The sequence below is a fragment of the Plodia interpunctella genome, chromosome Z, assembly GCF_027563975.2.
Source record: "Plodia interpunctella isolate USDA-ARS_2022_Savannah chromosome Z, ilPloInte3.2, whole genome shotgun sequence".
NCBI classification, from domain to species: Eukaryota; Metazoa; Arthropoda; class Insecta; order Lepidoptera; family Pyralidae; genus Plodia; species Plodia interpunctella.
Genome location: NC_071324.2, coordinates 12,915,200 through 12,934,652, shown reverse-complemented (window position 1 = coordinate 12,934,652; position 19,453 = coordinate 12,915,200). Strand labels below are relative to the sequence as shown.

The 19,453-nt window shown below is 36.3% G+C and overlaps 1 protein-coding gene and 1 long non-coding RNA gene across 2 annotated transcripts in view; both read right to left on the bottom strand.

The window, feature by feature from the left end:
• Window positions 1–19,453, bottom strand: part of LOC128682967 (dipeptidase 1-like) — a 101,158-nt gene that overhangs the window by 55,927 nt on the left and 25,778 nt on the right. Inside the window, exons 2-4 of the mRNA XM_053768061.1 lie at window positions 11,647–11,694; window positions 7,020–7,161; window positions 5,605–5,761 (exon numbers count right to left, since the gene is read on the bottom strand). Coding sequence (XP_053624036.1) covers window positions 5,605–5,761; window positions 7,020–7,161; window positions 11,647–11,694 — 347 coding nt within the window. The remainder of the gene's footprint in view (window positions 1–5,604; window positions 5,762–7,019; window positions 7,162–11,646; window positions 11,695–19,453) is intronic.
• Window positions 16,364–19,439, bottom strand: LOC128682970 (uncharacterized). Its single transcript, XR_010370336.1, has 4 exons — window positions 19,263–19,439; window positions 18,300–18,482; window positions 17,289–17,448; window positions 16,364–16,585 (listed from the first exon to the last, which is right to left on the bottom strand). It is a non-coding gene; the product is annotated as an uncharacterized LOC128682970 (long non-coding RNA).

Sequence of the window (19,453 nt, the reverse complement as noted above, 5' to 3'; positions counted from 1 at the left end):
CTTGAAACGAGATAAAATATATCGATATCGTATAGCGTTATCTCTTTCTTACATTTGGCTACTGTCACTGGAGTTTACGATTCAGAGACAATTTTTATTTTTTTAATTGATTTCATTCACTCCTTACGATTCAAATGCGACTTTGTTAAGATTAGTTGGTGGTACCAAATAACGTGATACATTTTAGGTTCCTAAACTGAACTGCCCTACAATTGAATCGTTTTGTAATAGTTGATGGTAGGCCCCCAGTACACACCGGTTGTGGAGCTAATCTATAATGCGTTTGAGAGTTTCTTAGCTCAGACCACTCAGCTTACAGAAGTCAGTCACAAAACTATAGTAACATTTTTTGAGGTTTTAAAAATCTCGTCTTCCTCCACGGATGGACTCGTGGTCACATTGCTTTGCTATATCAATGCGACCACCGTGGACCAACTGATATGAATATTTTTTCCAAATTATTCCCGTAGACACAACCACATACTTGTCATTTAAATTATTGATTATTAAAATACTTTAATGTGTCGTTCTACCTCTTTTCGACTTAAATGTGGACAACGATAGACGACAGAAAAAAGGGGCAATCGACAAGGGAATTGACGCCGACCAAGACTGTTCATTGGTTAAGTAAATTAAATTGGAAAATACGCAACGTTAAAAAACGAATAGCAGTATTGGAATCTCACTATAATTATCGTCCTAATATCAGTTCGACACCCACTGCTTCTTGATATGAAACATATTAATAATTAAACATATTACATTGGGGAACTGGGGAAATATTGATGGCCCAGTATGAGAGAACTAATCACACTAATGGTGTCCCGAAATTAAATATTAGTTATTTATATAATATATTACATTAAACAATTGAAAGATGTTCTAGTCTCATCACATTCACTGTTTTTTTCTGTTTTAACAATGAACAATTTGACGTTCTTTTGTTTTTTAATTTTAATTTCTTTACAATGCACAGATAATAACATTACAATATTCTTATCCCCTATATTACAATGTTATTTTGGTGGCCGGATCTGGCAAATAGACTTGATCTGTTTGGACAAGATCTAACGACGTACTGAATTGTTTTCCAAATACGCCCTTTCATTAGCGACGTCACGACAAGTCGCCCCTTCACATATAAATACGCAGTCTCCGTTCAAAGTGGGGATAAAATAGTAGGACGCTGGGCTCCGGCGCTCAACGGCTGCGGAAGGAAGCGGGAATAAGCTCAGATGAGAGGGAGATGCAAGCTCCCTCAGAATACCCCAAAATTATCTGGTGAATTTCCGAAGAGAACGCTCTGGTATATCGAGTGGTCCTATTTTAGGATGAAACACAATATCAGTAACTTATCACTATGATTACCCCAACATAGTAATAAAACACTCGCATTTTCAATGCTTTGCAATAACACACTCAAAGTGCAAAATGTCGCGCGTTTACCTTTAGTCGTATTTGTCTGAGCTTTATCGTGGTAGCTAGAGGCTATTTTGCTTTGACACAAGTAAATTGAGATCGCTAGCCTCATTTAGCAGGGTAGTTAGGAACGTGACTTGCGTAGGGATGTTTTATGAAAAGTGACTTGTATCTTTGTAAGAAAGTTTTTTTTGATTGATACCGATATGTACTATTATTTTTCGCTTGCAGATAAAATCGTTTATTCAGAAAATACGATAGTACCATACATATAAAGATACAGTTTAGGTTTTTAGAGTTGACAAGTTTTTAATGACAAATCACACATACATACATTTGGCTCTCCTGTCTGCCCTGGTAGAAGAGGCAAACCCAATGGCTTGATGTCGTCAAGGATGAAACTATAAAAGGATGCCGACGATAGTGCCAAGTGGAGACGAACAAGTAAGAAAGCGGACCCTGGGTTTCGACGCTCAACATCTGGCTAAGCAACCGGGAAAACGCTCAGAGGAAAATAAAAGTGGTAACACAGATTAAATTTTACACATTTGGCAAAAAGAGTGTCGATTGAAAAATATTTAAAATTTAAATTCAATAGCCGCAAATTGAATCGGATATTTTAAAATATCATAAAGCTTTTCAGCTACGAGTTACAGGAATTTTGTGTGGATAATAATAATCCTTTATTGAAACCACTATCCGTTCCATTACTTAATTTACGGCCGATGAAAATAACAAAACCGCAATTAAAACTCCAAATGGAATACCTACATACTTACTGCATCGAAAAAGAGTGGCGTGTGGTCCCGCCCTAGAATGGAGTGGACCTCTCCAAATCCTCCTGTGTATGCGAAGCGACTAAGGGATAGTAACATAGGATACTAAACAATAGCATCTCCAAAGATGGTTGGCGTCAGGCACGCCGACGGTTGTAAAAGAACACCGATTTGTTCCAACAAAGTACAGAACCTAAACATTACGGAATACTCATACAATGACCCGTTTTGCAAACACATCCAAAAATCTCCCTTTTACGTTTTTAATTAATATATATTTTCATATCGTGCCCTGGAGCTATTTGTTGAATCCAAATTAATTTGAACGGGATTTAATTAATCCGCCTCTTTGTGTAAAAAATCTTTTATCCTCCTAATTGGCCACGCTTTTATCCTAAACCAATTACATTCTAATTAATATTTTCGTATTAATGGCAAAAAACAGAATTGTACTAATAATTTTTATGTCATGCTAGCTGCGCTCCGGGGCTTCGCTCGCGTCGGAATTTCGGGATAAAAAATATCCTATGTGTTAATCCAATATACAGACAGACAAAAATTCTCATTTTTTTTTGTATTTTTTTTCTTTAATATTTCCTATGTACGTAGTTTGATTATATGTGTAGATATGAATCTTCTGTTGTCATACCATAAATTGGGAAAAAAAAAACTCCTAATTGAACTGCAAAAAATGTTATATTAGAAAGCAAAGGCAATTAAAAAATATTTATTGACATCGGCCCTTGTAAAGGTGCGTTTGTCAGTTTTGTTCACATGAGACGCGGGGAAAGGGCAGGGTCAGCAAGAATTTATGTACGCAATAAATTTTTGGCCCTGCGTAAGATATATTAACCACTGCTGGCTTGTGCCTATTAACTGCCATTAAAAGCTGTAATGTTCATTTATCGATGTTCGAAAAAACTGATAAGATTAAAAGCCGTGAAGACTACGGTTCTACCATTTACATTAGTGGTCGTAGAATAATCTCTAATAGTAGTAATTAGCGGTGGTTTAATGCCATCTTTGAAGCAAAAGTTCCAAGGTTCGAATCCTATTCGTGCCACACGAGTTTGTATACCACTTTGACTCATGTATTTTTCTAGTAATTTTCATCGACAATTTGCTTCCGGTGATGTAAAACATGGCGAAGAAACCTGCTATCTGGTTGATTATAAACTTGTGTGTGAAATGAAGAAGGCAATGGCAAACCATTTCATAAATAGTGCCAAGAAAGTCGTTGTGTGTTCCATTCCACGCAATGACCACAATCCTCAGCCATGAGGAATAAGACTACGAAGAATAATCACAAATAATTATAAAATGCCATATTTTCACCCGATTTCACAAAAGCTAACCTCTCTGAAACTAAATGCCGACATCTGGGATACATTTATGCGCTGAGCCCCATTTATGTATGAAGTTATAATTATAACGTATATGTAGCGTGTGGTTAGGCTCTAGTACAGGACCCTATCATATATTCTGCGGATGTTGAAAAAGGCGATTAAAGGAGACGTAGCTGGTTGGCATTAATACCGCTCAAGGAGTGTAATCAGTCGAGCAGGCGGCTGGTAGTAAAATCACAGCGATTCATCAAAAAATTCTGGATTATTTTTACGCAATAAAAAGGCAAAGATGCGAATGGTTGAAGCGTTTCTTGAACACACGTCGTGTAATATTGTAACTTAATTTGCTTTTAGTGTTCATATTTTGCTGGGACAGCGCGGGTGCGGTGTATCACTTCTTCCACCGTCTATTCTAAATATATTTCCTGTAACATTCTTAGCGGTCACGTAACGAAGTCCGTTTGTTAGGTGGTAGGGTAATCTCAGGTAGGGTTGGATTAGGAATTGGCAAAGGCAGACAGTTATATAATAATATAATTAATAAATAAAATACAGACCTGTAAATAAACAATATAAACTATAGTACTACAACTAAATCACTGTAAAATTTAGAACACTTTTCCGAAACATATTAAAACACTTACCCTTCAAAGGTTTATAAATAATTTAAGATATTTTATTATATATATATATATATATATATATATATATATATATATATATATATATATATATATATATATATATATATATATATATATATATATATATATATATATATATATAAAGGTTTATAAATAATTTAAGATATTTTATTATATATATATATATATATATATATATATATATATATATATATATATATATATATATATATATATATATATATATATATATATATATATATATATATATATATATATATATATATATATATATATATATATATATATTATTACAGCGTACGTGTGGTACGTGCCGATATCGTTATGGTAATGAATGAGTCAAATGTGATTTCAAAATATCAAGTGGAACAATAATTTAAAATTTTGAATTTAGAATGAAAGAAATAAAACTCATGCCAGCGCGCACGCGATATGACTAAAGAGGTCATAATGCGTGGCGTTACACGTTTAAAAGATAAATTTAGATGAAAATTACGCTGTTTCCGGGAACCAGGCCTCTTTGGGAATACTACTTGGTATCCAATTTCAATTTTTGATTGATTGATTGATTGATTAATTGACCGATTGCCTATTCCCAGCAGTGGGCAAAAGAAGGCTGCGATTGGAGGTTTTAAATTCGTCGCCATATTTTTGATGCATATTTTTATTTATTTTTATAAGATTATTCTATAATGTCTTGATCGTTATTTGTTTGAAAGGGTCATACCATCTTTTTCCTCCGTGGAGTTTGTTCGATAAACGATTGTATGAACCGAGTAGGTCGGTCGATGTCAATATGGCGTATATGGATGAAACGACGGAGCAGACTTCATTGCAGCATTTTCTCCACTAGAGTTGACCCTATTTGCTGAGCTCGAATGGCTCAATAACCATAGAGGACATGCCCAGGAAGAAAGATTTTGGATTAGACATACATACCACGGAACGTTAGAATATTCGGCTACGCATTTGGCTGAAGCGCCGAATATTCGGCCGCCGAACTTCTACTTCTAACATAAGAAGTCGGTATTATTTATGAAAAAAGGCGCATAATTCGCTAATGACGAATACTGAATAATGTTGATAATTCATTCATCAAAACTCACCTTTGATAGATTTTAACTACTAAACTATTATTGTATGTATAAAATGTAACCATTTAATTGGTAAATTTTATAAAAAACAATTTAATAAATAATATCCGTTTTTTAAATCATAATTTGATATTCGATATTCTACCGAAGTATTCGACCGAATTCGGTGTTCGGTACCGAGTATCGAATATTTAAAAACATAGCCAAATTATTCGAACACCGAATACAGCCGAATATGCATGTCATCTTTTTTTTGCAAAATTCCTGGACTGAGTAGAATGTAGATCTAAAGTTATAAACTGACCTGTGCGCCGACCATGCCTTTCCTAAGCCTCGGGATATCAGTGTGAGAGTACTTGGAGATAGACCAGGGCTGCACAAGCGTCAGGTCCGTGTCCAGCTCGAACTCGTTGATCTGATTGCGGAGGAACTTCCTTATATTCCAAGGGAGGTCGTTGTGACTGCGAAAAACATTGTCATCAGCAAAAAATATATTGGTAAAGCTACATATTATACTGAGAGTGTGAGGGTTGCACCGCAGTCAACTTCGACTGGCTTTCTCGACTGAAACTAAGGCTGCATTGCAGCAGCGGGGAATGGTGATGATGACATAGACATATTTTGACCGTCCAATAAACTGTGTAGCGCTAAAATGTTGCCTTTTGTCAATTTGTCTCCCTATAAAATGTTCAGACTGCTGGCAAATCCACAACCGATCCAGACAGCGCAATAAAATCACGTCGCGCAAGTTTCCGCTGACGTCTGAACAGATACAGGAATACTCATATATTTACTATTCAGATTTCCAATACATATTTCACGCACGTAGAAAAATTACGTTCTTGCAGACGAGCTCTACTTACTTACTTCTTTGAGGATCTAGGCATCAAAACTAGAATTGTCCAAATGTTTCTATTCTGCCGTTATTGCTGGACGAGCCTTATGGCCATCACTATCGGATTTCAATAAAAAAAGCAAATTTCAAGTGTAAACTGTAGCTAACAAAATCATACGGCGCTCGTAACTCAAGAAAAACATTATCAATTCTCGTAACACTGTTTGAACAGTATTTCTCGTTTTGGTTAAAGGCTGCACAAAATTTCCCCAGGGACAATGGAGTCGCAGGTTTTGCGGGAAATGTTCGCGCACCCTCAAATTCAAATTCAGTAGAATGTGTGGAATGTTAAGAAATTTGTTGGGAAAAAAGATTGTATAATTCATGTGTTTAGGACTCCGCAACTAAAAGGGTTCCATTTCACACGACTGGCTGCCGAACAATACTATATTTTCATTTCTTTCATTCATGTGAGAGATCAACTCGATTCCTTCCACAACAGAGTGCAGCAAGGGTTCTTATAGGAACTGTATAAATAGATGTAACACGGTACGTAACGTACGTACGGTAAATGTGTCTGTGGAGTCTTTTATTGCACCGTTATTGCCTTAATTTAATTATATTATTAATTTGTTTTCAAATTTTTAGATTCCATATATTATTTTAATACTAGTCTCTCTCTACACAGGCGTAATGTATGTACACATATAACTACGTTTATTTGCATTATTTTCATGATCGTATTCATTTATTTGCAAACTAATTAGCTCTTATATTATTTCTAAAAATATAACCGTACAGTCATTGCCGTCAATCTGCGGTTTGTGACAAAACCACAGAATGTCACGGTAGCCCATAAGTAATAAGAGAAAAAAGCTACATACCCGTCAGTTAGTGGTACTTCCTCCAGAATCTGCTTGGCAATCTCAAGCCTCTCGCGGTCGTAGGAGGCGGCGGCGACCACAGCCATGATGGTAAGCAGCAGGCACGCCACAGCGCGCCGCTCGCAGGCCACGCCCACTCTCACTAGAGAAATAAATACGTTTAAATTAATTGCCAACGTTCATTGCAATTCATACAAATGTACAGTATGTATAGAAAATTCGTACATGTCCCAATTTTAACATATTATTATCTATCGTTATATTAATGGTTACTAAAATCTTCTATTAGTTAACAAGCTTCGACTCTCATGAGGTAGGCTAGTCTAGGTTGAATATTTATGTAATTTTGCTTTAAATTAGACTATTCTAAGCTAAATTATTTGTTTAAAATATTTCATATGATTTACGTAAGTGAAAAACATTTCACAATTAGTTAATCATAAAATGTTTATTATTAATTTCTTTTGTAATGGTGCAATAACAAGTTAATCTATAGGAATAATCTAAAAGATTATTAGACAAAGTTCAAAAGCCATCAATTACGTATTCGTGTCGTATACGAGGTATACAAACTATCCTAGTTGGGGAGTTTTATAACGCAAACAAGTCTACTATCAAACGGCGAAAAAATCTCATTTTTGGGTCGTGTTCTTAGCCATCAGTGATACGATCTCCTACAATTAATAATTATGGGCAAAGTCGCTGGAAAAATAGGTCGGAAGAAAGAAAACAATATTGAGAAATTACTAATATAAATTTTGGGGTAAAAGTGGCTGTGAAGGTCTAATCCCTGAATTAATAATTTGATTTTGTGTACTCATAGCCTACCGTCACTAGTTGGGGAGGCACCCTAAAATATATCTTCTTCTTCACCGATAAGAAGATATCTTCTTCATTCTTCGATGACTTGCGAAACCCACAGTGTGTAGTTCACCAACACATTGAAATGATGATAAATTAGTAATGTAAGGGAAAACCTGGTCAAAATTACAATTACGGAAGCCCTGTGGAGGCCCTTAAGGCTTTATTAAGGCTTCGAGTCGGGATTACCTGCCTCCCAAGATGACAATACTCTCGTCTCCTTCGCCCAACGTACTGCCATGTGTCTCTATCTCGCTCACGTTCACGACTGTAGGAGGGACTTTATGTAAAATAATATTTGGGTCGGAGTACTCTCTTTGTCACTTTGTATTACAGCAATAATAACAAAAACATCAAAAGTGGCATTAAGTTAAAACGCTCAAGTGAATTCTTATACTCTGCGAAAAATATTAACGTGTTTTACTATTATAGAATAAGTAGAATAGAATTGCAAACGTATTTTTAACACCAAGTTTTTATTTATTTATATTATTTTTCGCTATATTGTCAAATTTCGATAGTGTTATGAGTTAAAAAACTACGTAGAGAAAGTGACACATATCCTTGGGAGATAATAGGCAACAATCAATTCCAAAAAGGGTTGACGTCAGGCTGGTGGCAGAACGTAAAATCACCGCTTAATCTTCAAAACTCTAATGTTTTAAGCTACCCTTCGTACCCCCAGTCTCGAATGAAATCGGATACGCGAGCATTAAAGAAATGGTAACCAAAAAATTGAGATTTAGAAAAGAATGGCTGGGTGGAATAAAAAGACAGTCGGGAATACACCAACGCGACCTGTAGATCTGTTGTTATGTTTTCTGGGGTATTATTGTAGGCTCTGTTGTTAATAGAGATTTAACGGGACGTGTATGTGTGTTTGTTTCCGTCTTTGGCTTCAAGAGGTTTCAATTCAGGGCACGGGGGGAGGCGGAGGTGGGAGAAAAGTATTTGAACGATTATGGATAAACTCACGACGAATGTAAATGTGTGCCTTTTATTTCGATATGATATGATGATATTTGGGACCTCGATTAATTCTGAGCAAGTAATATTTTATGCGCTATATTTTTCCCGTATTATCTACTCGACAATTTTTCTCGCTTCATCAACAATCATAAATTTTTTGTAATACTTTACAAGGGAAAAGTAGACAACCTTTTAAAAAGTATAGAAAATTTCTTTTAAAAATTTCATTCAAAACAAGCATAATGTTTCTTTATCTTTAAATATATATCAACAATAAAGTACCACGTATTACCTTGCAATTTACTGAACTCAAAATAATCAATAAATTATAAATTTTCCTGCCTTTAAGGCAATTACTAAACACAGTGGGAAGTCAATAGTGGAACTGGCCGTGACATGCAGCCGTGCGTCGGGAGTAAATTATAGTTCATATTGACGTGAGTAGTATCCCTCGGCAGGGCTCATTGCACAACCTCAGAGTATGTGGAAGGAAATTCCTTTTAACGCGCACTGTACGCGACACTTTGCGACAAGCAATCGGCAGTTAGGACGACACAAATGCAAGCAATGTATAGCGAATCGGGTCAAAGATCGGAGCAGATCCAAATATCAAGGCCATGCAGAGAGCGAAAAATAATTAAACTTTATTCCAAAAACCACCCGAGCAAAGGGAACAGTCCGCAAATTGGAATGTAAAACCAATTTCGCATTGTTTAGCAAAGTTTATAAAATGTATAAATTGATTCGTAAATGTGAGCGCAAATACCAAAGTGAATCCCCAAAGCCTTCTCATTACAGCTAAATTACTTGTGTTTTACATCACCTTTGAAAGAAAGTATATATTTTCCTTTGTCTTGAAAATGTGTGTAATCTATTTTTTAGGGTACAGTTTCCGTAGGTACAATAAAAAGGTAAAAATGGTACCCTTGTTACTTGTAAGTCAACAAGTTCTATAGAAGTAATGGCCGAGTGCTACACTCTTGTTGTTTTATTTTCAAAAAAAAATAAAATAAAACATACTATTTATATTTTTATCATGGAATTAATAGGTACTGCGTCGGAGTACGGTAGGGGAGACCGGGGTTACAATTAAGGGAGATAGGTATTAACAAGCCAGTTTCTTTAAAACCATACATACTACATCTCTAGTGCGTGTTATAATTCGTTAACCAGATCACAACACAGGCCAGAGGATTGGTCAGTTGCGCTCCGCGCGCCGTATCAGTGACGAACATTTCCAAACTTACTTTTTTTTTTATTTGTACAAGAATGGTGAGTATTATGATTAAGATTTTTATTTATTTAGCAGCATCTTTTATTCATTATAATACTGCGTTGCTTAATTAACGGAACAATTGACGAACATTTTATTATGTTATTTATCGTACGAAATGTACCTTTGGGGCTATAATTAACAAATCGACGGGGTTAGTTTTAACGTAACCTACCCCGGATTTCAGGGTTAGTATTAACAGGTTAAGGTTACCTTAATGTTTGTGTATAATTATTTTAACTTTTTTTCTTAGACAGATAATGTATTATCGAAAATCTACGCGATGCATGATGTTCTTAGAGGTCTACGAGTTGGCTGTATTAGAAGTAAAAGGTAAAGGAAAGGGTTAAGGGAAGGGTAAAGGCAAGGGTAAAGGAAATGGAAAAATATATTTTTTTTTACGACGATAAAGTAGAGAAGTGTTACATGAAAGTAATGACTCAAGCGATGAAAATTAATTACAATAACACGATACCTAAGTAATTGAAGCTTCATGTGACACAAGTCAACAACCAAGTCTAAATATTGAATAATTAATAAACTACAGGTAAAAATCTATTGTTAATGTGGCCCCGGCTTCCTCTACTAGAGCGCTTTAATAGGGCAGTTAATTGATAAATTCTATTTATCTGTGTTACTTTTAGTTAGTTACCTAGTATTTTTTGTTCTATTTCAAGAATAATAAAACACTTTTGACTCCAATCATAGATAAAAGATATATGTGACTCCAATCAATATACTTGTGACGTCAATTGCTCCCATTGTAATTTTTTTTTTGTTTATTCCTTCGTTTCATTGAGGAGGCAAAGGGTCCAAAGCCCAAACAGCCAAGTGTTTCTTCTAATTTTTATAATAAAAAAATGGTTGCCTGTAAAGTCGGTTTTACGGGCAAAGATTTTACGTGACAACGTCTTTTTACGCGCGGCAGACCGATCATAGTTGAGTGGGAGAGAGACGCAAGGCATTCGGCGGGCCTCTCTCTCGTTCGGTGACTCATCGTAACGTTACCGGGCGTTACACTTTTTCATAAGTGACTCCCAGCCGCAACCTAATTTAAGACGTTGTCACGTCAAAAGTGGCTGTAGTCCACTGAAGAATAAAGAAGGCATAAGCCACGTCTATATTGGATATGAAACAGTTAAGGCCCGAGAGGCCCAGTCTTTAATGATACAAAATTGTCATACAAGCCACATATTTTTGTTTATTTCTGAAAAATGAAAAAAAAAAAGTTTTCTTTTTATTCTTTTTTTGATCTATGAAAAACTATCTGATAGGACTTCATTAACTACCCATTTTATATAGGTATTCATTTTTTTTACACATTACATTTAATCACTATTTTTTTATACCCAAATGACGAACTATTCTTCAATGTCAAATTTTATTTTTTACAAAGCTTTTTTTAAGGCATCAATCGTACATTTTCGGACAGGCTGTTCAATTGATTGATTGATTGAGGTGCAAACGGAGAGATGAAACTTCCAATTTACAGGAATTCTTTAAAAACAGGAATGTGATACTTACTATTGAATAAAAAGCTTATTATTCTCACGCGTCTCCTGTCGATTCGACCTGAAACAATAACACCTTAATAAGTTATTTGAAAAAATCATTTTTGATATGAACTTGAAGTATCTAGCGTATTTCGTTTATATAATTAATACATTATTAGAAATATAATAATATTTCTATAGATATTGTAAATATTTGGGATTTTCTTGTGCTTCATTCCGATATATCTACTATTATTGTTTCCAGATTTCAGAATTTGTTTTATTCAACGCGATAACATACTGTATGTCCGTGCAGTAAATCGTTGTCGTGGAGTACACTCGTTGGGAGGCCCTGACACACAATCATGTCTTGCTTATTTTAACATTGCAATGCCGACAATGCCTCTGAATCGAGAGGTCCCGGGTTCGATCCCTGGTCGCGTAATGATGGAAAATGATCTTTTCCTGATTGGCCCTGGTCTTGTATATTTATCTATATATGTATTTGTTATAAAATATAGTATCGTTGAGTTAGTATCCCATAACACAAGTCTCGATTTTACTTTGGAGCTACTCAATCTGTGTGATTTGTCCTAATATAAGTATTTATTTATCAGAACTATAACCACGTTTCGTAACCCTGTTATTCATCGATGAGGAGTACCCTCGTTTGGAGCCAATCCTGATCAATCATTTGGTCTTGCTTATCACAATAATACATTTCGATCGGAACTAAAACCGATGAGGAGTTCGCTCGTCATTATGTATGTTAATATAATTATAAATAAACACTACAAATATAATAAATGCGAAAGTTTGTGTATGTGTTTGTGTTTGTTACTCTTTCACTCAAGATATACTAGACGTATTATTATGAAATTTGGTACATGGGTAGAATATAACCTGAATAACACACGTACAAGCCCCGGGGCGCAGCTAGAAGATAGCAAATCACACAGATTGAGTTAGCCCCAAGGTAAGTTCGAGACTTGTGTTAGATACTATAAGATAGTAACTGAACGATATTATATACATATAGATAAACATCCAAGGCTCAGATCAATCTGAACAATATTTATTTTAGGGTGCTGTACAAAAAAAAACGGACACTTATTCATCTTGACCTAACCCGGGGCCTAAGCAAGCAAGTAAGCTTCGCCTGCGTGGAATTTTTCTGCGAACAGGCGTGATTATCAATATCATACAGACTTTCACATTATAGTCATTTAAGGGTTGAACTTGAAAAAAAAGTAGCCTATGTTTTAACGCGGTAAAGCGGTGGTGGTGTAACGATTAAGACGCCCACCTGTGGATCGAAAGGTCCCAGGTTCGAATCCTACTCGTGCCACACGAGTTTGTATACCAATCTGACTCATGTATAGTAGTTTTCGTCGACCACCACTTGCTATCGGTGAAGGAAAACATCTTGAGGAAACCTGCACACCGGTTGATTATTAACTTGTGTTTGAAATGGAGAAGGCAATGTCAAACCACTCCATTACTAATGCCATGAAAGTTGTTGTGTGTGTTTAATTCCACGTAATGACCACGACCCTCAGCCATGAGGAATACGACTATGAAGAATGAAGAATGTTTTAACGTCGTCTGTAACTACGAACATCACATTTTGGAGTCCATTCAGTATGGAGCGTTTGAACAAGTTAGGTTAAAAAAATATTTACACCAAGTCATCAATCAATTGGGTTATAGCACGGATGCTGCCGCCTGGGTGAATTTATGAGTATTTCGATTGCTGTCATTCGATTCTTCAAATTTCAACAAAGACAAATAGAAATTACTACCCCAATTTATGAATGTCAGTTGTAGTAGTGCAAAATTCTATATAAGATTTTCAATATTTAAAAAAATATATTTATTTTAAGGAAGGTAATGATGGCGCTGTCAAAATGCTGCCTCAAAATGCACCTCTCTCCAGAATATGATATCTAATGCGCGTCCCTCCAACGCAACTGCTCAAACACCGACCTGGGACCCGATTCTCATGCAAACGAAGATTCACTTAATCAATTTTCTTCATTTTTTTCTGACGATCTAGAACTTTTTCTGCTTTCACAAAAAATCGACGTCGAAAAAGTTTAACGCATCGATCGAATCTTTTCTATTGGGAATTGTTTTAGAATATTTGGGGTAAAAAGTGGGGGAAAATGATGGGACTTCGATTGCATGGGTTTCGAGCCCCTGTATATGTACAATAATATAGACAACTCGCGAGTTTGAACAGCGGAGACAACTCGCTAAGAAGAAAGTGATTATCTCACAGATACACTATATAATAAATAAATAAAAAAATAAAAATATCTTTATTCACTCCACATCAAAATTGACGTGGATACAAATAGAAATCAAAATCTTAATACTAGTTAAGTTTAAGTAACATTGAAGGAGATAAGTTCTAGGGTTTTAAGATAATACGAGTAATAATACCATATAAAATAATCAATTTAGATGTGGAGATCTGGTGCCAACACTAGGCGTCAAAAACACCTGTATAGCAGGTCACCAGGTCCCCCCCACGGAATATGGCACATAGGTATTAAATCTACGAAATGGTACAATAATTAAAAACAAGTTTTGCGTGATAACCCCAGCATTCAGCCCTACGACGTTAGGTCTTGGCATCAGTAAGATCGGTATTACTACTGAATGCAGAAGCCAGACATTATACACAAGGCTATGCTATGTACATACTTATAACTATATTTGAATAATAAAAATTCTTTAACACTTAGATTCCAAGAGAAATCGTCGAAAGTAAGGAGTAGTCAAACTAAAGGGTGAAGCATATTCTCTGTTTCTTCATAAGAACAATGTAGAAGCCAGTTCGTAACAATTTTTTTGCATGAAAATTTGGTCAGTGCGACAATAGAAAGTTTAGCATTGAGATTTTTGTATAGAAAATGCCCTATAAAGCCAAAGAATCGATTGGAAAACATAGTATTATATTTTGGAAAAGAGAGTTTAAGTCTGTTGTTACGGCCCAAAATATCAGGATGATAAGTTAATGTTGAGTGAAACTTCAAAACAGTGCTTAAAATAAAAAGTTGTCTCACGGTAAGTACCTGCCATTCATTATATAGGTCAGATGTTGGGTATCGAAAAGGTTTAAATGCACTTACTTTGAGGACTGCTCTTTGAGCTCTTTCGAGTGTTATAAGATTAGTGACAGCAGCTCCGCCCCAAGAGGTTATGCAGTATGTGATAATGGATTGGCATAGAGCCTTATAGGTCATTTTTAGAACTTTCATATCAGCTACAGGGCGAAGTAGTTTAAAAATATATATCAATTTTCTCACTCGAGAGGATAGTAGTGAAATATGTTGTTGAAAGGTCATATTAGAGTCAATTGTAACACCTAAGTATTTAACCGTGGTCACTCTCTCCAAAGCTGGGCAACCACAAGCTAAGGACTCGCAAAGTGGGGACGAGAAGTTATGTGAAAATATCTTATGAGTGCCTGTACTCGGGAGATTAATATTTCTCATACTATAGATCATGTATGATGACTTAGTGGTGTTAAGTGTTAGAATGTTCTCTGCAAGCCATTGATTAACTCTATTTAAGCCTAACTGTGCGGATTTAAATACTTCGGGCCAACTATCTCCAATGAAGACAAGTGCAGTGTCATCAGCAAATGACAGTACGTTACCATTCACAAGCTTAAGGTTTGTAAGGTCATTTATGTATACTAAAAAAAGGCTAGGGCCCAATATGCTGCCCTGCGGGACACCAAAATGTACGGGACAATCAGCACTGACATGGGGACCAATTTTGACAAGTTGATTACGGTCGGTAAGGTAGCTACGAAATAGATTGAGTTGAGTACCACGAACACCCAAGGCTTCTAATTTCGATAAAAGACGTGGTATCGAGACTGAATCAAAAGCCTTGGCGAAGTCTAGGTAGACAGTGAGGCATTTTTGACCCGAGTCCAAAGCATCAGTAATAAGAGAGGTTAAAGTATCGACCGCTTGGGAAGTTGATCGGCCCGTGCGAAAGCCAAATTGATTCTCAGATAATAGATTATTTTTCTCGAGATAATGAATGAGACGTTTATTTAGAATGCGTTCTAGAATTTTTGAAAGTGCGGGTAGTATGGAGATGGGACGGTAGTTTTCCATTTGATCTTTTTTGCCTGCTTTATGTATAGGATAAACTAGTGCAGTTTTAAAAACATTGGGAAAGACACCGTGTTCTATAGAAAGATTGCATATGTGTACAATTGCAGGAGTAAGCTTACTTTTGTGTTTTTTGATAAGAGAAGAAGGAATATTGTCCCATCCCATCGCAGTGTCATCTTTCAAGGAGTCAATCAATTTCATAATCTCATCTTCGTCTGTATAATTGATAACAAGGGATTTAGTCCATATTGGTAGAGTAGTTGAGGGGCTAGTAGGGAGAGGAGGAGGGATCAATGAAACAGTTTAAATAGTTAAATCCAATACAATAAGAAAACATACTCGAAAATATTTCATTTATTTTTACCGAAGGACGTGCGTGTACACAAGTTCCGTTCTAGTACCAATTAGTCTTTCTATTTCCACGTTGGTCTGGAGTGAAAAAAGGACATAGAATGTTAGCTGCCTCTCTTTCTACACAGGTCAATCAAGGAGGCTTTAAAATACTAATTATTTTCATAGGCGATTGATACAAACATTCATCTCATCTTCATTTAAAATCCTTATTTGCGTCAACAAGCCCACAATCCAGATAAACGTGGCTTAGTTCGACGAACCCAGACTCTGTACACCCCGGTAGGATTAATAATGGGGCACAGCATCAGTATGTCTTTCCGATAAGCAACGACTTAGTCGACAATTTGATGATAGTTCTTCAGTAATTGGTACTTGGTAGATAACATTGAAAAAGATCAATATATATTTTTGGTTATAAAGGTTCTATAGGCATGATTGCTCTGTAACTCTTCACTACTACTAAAGAGTAGAAATAAACTGTAAAAAAAATAATTATTTAATTTTAACAAAATCACTACGACTGCTTTGGAAAGTATTTTAATAACTGTTGTTGTCTGCAGCTTCGCGTTAGCCTATGTTTGTCCTCGGGTCTTTAGCTACGCCCAATGATTTGGCTATTAAAGCGTGAGAGACAGAAAGACAGACATGCTTTTGCATTCATAATATTAGTATGGAGTATTATAAGTGTTAACGTCGCTATAACATTAGGTACTGTAGTTCTATATCTATCTCTTTTTAGCATAACAGTAAATAATTAAAAAATAGCTCTAGCAGCCGGTCCCGGCTTCGCTCGGGTTATACATAATAAGTTATATACCAAAACCTTCGTCAGAAATCACACTGTATTGGTGAAAACCGTACAAAAATCTGCCCGGTAGTTTTTGAGTTTATCGTGAATAGACAGACAAACGCGGCGGAGGTCTAAGGCCTAAGCCATGCCTCATTGCACAGTAGCGCGCCGTACGTCGACATCCGTCGACGAATCAACGCAGAAGAACGTAGAAATTGTATTATATTGCGACGCATAGCAAAGCACGTCCATATCAAAACCTATACAAAATAATACACGTAGGAACTGCAATGTATTGCGTCGTCGCAAAGGAGCGCGACTGAGCAATGGGGCGTAGCTCTAACGCAGCCGGGTACATAAATGGAGATGAAAGAGATACTTTTTACTTACATATGGTCATGGCCACCATTGCACTTGCACATTTAATATTGTCTACCTCACAATTTTGCACAAATATGCTTATATTCGTTATTACTGTATACATTATAACAGTCACTACGACGTGGATAGTGAGCATATATAAATATACCGTAGCGAGAATGACCGATTTCTGGAATTAGACAATTATCCACCGTCACTTGACTTTTAAGGTGCCGCAGCTCAAAAAATATTCCCGATGAGTTTTAAGGTGCCGCAGCTCAAAAAATATTCCCGATGAGGATTGACATCAGGCAGGCAGCCGTTCGAAAAATTATAGACGAATTTTCAAAATTTTAAGGCTTATTTGTTACGCGGCATCCCCAGATATCCACGCTACGCGGCATCATTTCAGAATGTAAAATCATTTGGTACAGAGGGTACCAAAGGTGAGGCTGAACAATTTTCTACTTTCTCTATGAAGAAAGAAGAGGAAGAAGCGCTCGGGGCTCAGTGGTTAAGGCGCTGCCTATAAACGGGAGTGTCCCAAGTTCTAATTCTATTCGTACCATGTGATTTGTATAACTATTAATCTATATCACCACTTGCTTCTGATGAAGGAAATTATCGTGAGGAACTATGCACATCAGATTTTTCTTTTATTAGCTATAGTGCTTGAACTTTGTCCGAGAAATTGTTATGTTTTACAATCCACATAATGGCCACACCCTCGACTATGAGGTATACGACTTAAAATTATGATTTACATTCTATCCCCACTCTGGCGGTCCACCCACGGCTGGCCACGGGCCACGGCCTGCCATTGGTTGGATAATCAGAATGAGGGTAGACAGACAGAGTAAGCATTCGGTCGCTTGGTGTAAATCCTTCATAGTCAGATTCCATATAGCTAAGCTAAGGATGTGGTAATTATCATTCTTTATTCGTTCTCCTATTTTAGTAGAACGGGACACTAATATACATGACTCTGGAATGTAACCTTTTTTTGGGTAATAAAAGAGAAAAATAATACAAGAAGAGTACTGTGCAAACTCCAACGAGAAAGATCTTGCACGCCACTAAAACAACACAGGCGACCGCCGCGTCGCAATGCCTTAAAACATAGTACACTGTTTTTGTTTCACATGAATTTTCATTATTTTTATAGCAACAGAAACACGCACATGGTGTTTGAAGCCAAACTTCAGTCAGAGTAGTCGCCGTGAACTGAAAGGAGAGAAATTGTTTGTCGCCGGCAGCTGGTTCAGTCCGTCTAGTCACACGACACATGCCTCGTGCGCACGCTAGCATCACCGTCACAATTTTATCAATTTATTTGCAAAAATAAAATGTTTTAACCAGATACCAGATAACGAATTTCAATAGAAAGTATTATAGTTTTCCGTTAAAGATAAATTTATAAAATTCTGAAGAGGCGCTAGTGAGCACAAAGCACCTTAAGTGCAACGAAGATGCCAAAGATCCATGTAATTTAAGACGAATATGTACATGCATTTCCATCTTACCTAGAGAGTGAGAGTTCTCTCTCTCTTTCTCTCTCTCTCTCTCTCTCTAAGCATTATCCCAATTTGTCTATTCTTTTTCTTCCTAACTCCGCATGGTCTCCGGGAACTGAATCTTGGCACGCATGTGCTCCTTGTCCCTATTTCCATTGTCTATACTACTAAACTAGCGACCCGTCTCAGCTTCGCTCGGGTAAAAACATGATAAATATACAGATAAACCTTCCTTAGGAATCAAACTTATATAGTGAAAATATGCATGAAAAATTGGTGCTGTAGTTTTAAGTTTATCACGAACATCACATTCTTCTGTCACATCAAAACGGTGCAATGAATGAATGTGATTTTAGTTTAAGAGATAGTTGGAAGGGCCTACCTCAGGGGCCTACTTACATAGCCCAGGTTTCGGCGCGGGCACCTGCTATTACGTGAAATAAAAATAACATTATACCATAAAATGAGACAAACCGTATCAAGAACTTACAATCGCAATGATCAACGCTATAACTATGGACCCAAATTGCAAAGAGAAACAACAAAAGGCGTTAGATGCTTCAGGAAGATAATCAAATACGTCCTTTTCACCACTCATAATCTGCTTCGAATTATTATCAAAAGGTTATGTTTATTATTCGTTCATTTTGATGTAAATTGACCATAGATTTAGGTGGTCAC